General features: G+C 48.0%; 1 protein-coding gene across 1 annotated transcript in view; it reads left to right on the top strand.

Annotated features, from left to right (window-relative positions):
- SMG6 (SMG6 nonsense mediated mRNA decay factor) overlaps positions 1–2444 on the top strand; it is a 247894-nt gene that overhangs the window by 18985 nt on the left and 226465 nt on the right. The window contains 1 exon segment of the mRNA XM_011987266.1: positions 345–581. Within this exon segment, the coding sequence (XP_011842656.1) occupies positions 345–581 (237 nt within the window).

A 2444-nucleotide genomic window follows, 5' to 3' on the forward strand; every position in this document is an offset into this window, starting at 1 on the left:
TTTCTCTGAAAGCTAAATCTCAGGCGAATCTGAGCTCGTGTGTGTTTTTTGTTTTTGAGACAGAGTTTTGCTCTTGTTGCCCAGGCTGGAGTGCAATGATGCGATCTCGGCCCACTGCAACCTCCACCTCCCAGGTTTAAGTGATTCTCATGCATCAACCTCCCAAGTAGCTGGGATTACAAGTGTGCGCCACCACACCCAGCTAATTTTGTATTTTTAATAGAGATGGGGTTTCACTATTTTGGTCAGGCTGGTCTCAAACTCCTGACCTCGAGTGATCCACCTGCCTTGGCGTCTCTTAAGTGCTGGGATTACAGGTGTGAGCCACCATACCCGGCCATGAGCTTATGTGTTTGTATGTTTTATAGGCAGAACAGATGGAAAAGAAGCAACATGAAGAATTGGAACTGAGCCCTGACCAATGGCGGAAAGGAAAGAAGTCTACTTTCCGGCACGTTGGAGATGACACCACTCGCCTGGAGATCTGGATTCATCCATCCCATCCACGGTCTTCCCAGGGCACTGAGTCTGGGAAGGATTCTGAGCAAGAGAATGGGCTGGGCAGCCTGAGTCCCAGTGATGTAAGTTCCTGAAAGTGATACAATGAGCCCAACTAGCTCAGTAGGCCTGGGTGCCTTGGTTCCTACAGCTGTGAGGCACAGATACTTCCCTCTGATTGCAAGGAAGACAAACCACTTGAGGCTCCCTGATGATCTTTTCTCTTCTCATGGATGCTTCGTTTTTATTATGTACTTCCCCCTCTCACCACTATGTGTCACTGCAGAATTTAAAAAGTAGGATTCGAATTTTTGTTTGTTTGTTTGTTTTGTTTTTGTTTTTTTGGCTGCTTTTTGTTCAGCGTCATCAACATGATGCTTTTTTAGGATTCTATGTGGGATTTTGTACTTATTTTTTCCTCTTGGTTGACCTTATATTCTGAGACTGAACTAAAGTAGCATGGATAGGTTGGTTAGTCTGATTTGTGATCAGCCTTCTATGGGATATCCTCTTTTTTTTTTTTTTTTTTTTTTTGGGACGGAGTCTCGCGCTGTCGCCCAGGCTGGAGTGCAGTGGCGCGATCTCGGCTCACTGCAAGCTCCGCCTCCCGGGTTTACGCCATTCTCATGCCTCAGCCTCTCGAGTAGCTGGGACTACAGGCGCCCGCCACCTCGCCCGGCTAGTTTTTTGTATTTTTTTAATAGAGACGGGGTTTCACCGTGTTAGCCAGGATGGTCTCAATCTCCTGACCTCATGATCCACCCGTCTCGGCCTCCCAAAGTGCTGGGATTACAGGCTTGAGCCACCGCGCCCGGCCTTCTGTTTGTATTTTAAGAGGCTGTTCATTCCTTTCTCTCCTTATGAGTTCTTGGTTCTTGGAGCACCTCTGCATGTAAGATATAATACTGTGCGAGAAGAGATCTGTGATGCAGTTGCGATGGCGTCTCCCGTAGATAGCATTTCTGGTTTTGTTGTTGGAATTCCTCTCAGTTTGGGAGACAGGCTGGGAGAGAGAGTAGGATTTCCTGAGTCAGCTGCCTCTTGCTGGAGTTAGGAAGAGAATTGGTTGACTGAATATCTCTGGCCTCTTTCCACAGAGGAGGAAGCTTGACGCTGTCTATTACTATATGCGCAGTTTAGCTGCCAGCAACCCTATCCTGACTGCCAAGGAGAGTCTCATGAGCTTGTTTGAAGAGACCAAGCGGAAGGTGAGTGGGGATGTGGCAGAACCCTTCCTTCCTCGAATAATGCATTTCCCTGAGTGTCGGTGTGTCCTGGCTCTGCGCAGTGGCAGGATCGTAGCTGGTGAGATTTATCTGAGGTGCGATTATTGCTGAGTGTCTGTGTGTCCTCAGGGAATGACTCATAGCGTCCTTAAGTGGTCCCGTCAGACTGTGCTGAGGGATGATCGGTCAGCCCCTGTGCAGGACAAAACTGTGATCTTCAGGAGAGCTGTCAGGGGCCCTTGGATGTACATGTACATGCTCTACAGAATTGATAACTTTTATGAGACAAAGCAGATGGCACTGCTACTTTGGGACTGTGGTACAGTCTTTTTATTGTCAAATAAACAAATACCGGTGAGGTGAGGCTTTTCTCTGAAAGCTAAATCTCAGGCGAATCTGAGCTCGTGTGTGTTTTTTGTTTTTGAGACAGAGTTTTGCTCTTGTTGCCCAGGCTGGAGTGCAATGATGCGATCTCGGCCCACTGCAACCTCCACCTCCCAGGTTTAAGTGATTCTCATGCCTCAACCTCCCAAGTAGCTGGGATTACAAGTGTGCGCCACCACACCCAGCTAATTTTGTATTTTTAGTAGAGGTGGGGTTTCACCATGTTGGTCAGGCTGGTCTCGAACTCCTGGCTTCAAGTGAGCCTCCTCCCTCTGCCTCCCAAAGTGCTAGGATTATAGGCCTGAGCCATTTTGCCCAGACAGAAATTGTTTTCTT

Source organism: Mandrillus leucophaeus, unplaced genomic scaffold, assembly GCF_000951045.1.
Source record: "Mandrillus leucophaeus isolate KB7577 unplaced genomic scaffold, Mleu.le_1.0 Scaffold306, whole genome shotgun sequence".
NCBI lineage: Eukaryota > Metazoa > Chordata > Mammalia > Primates > Cercopithecidae > Mandrillus > Mandrillus leucophaeus.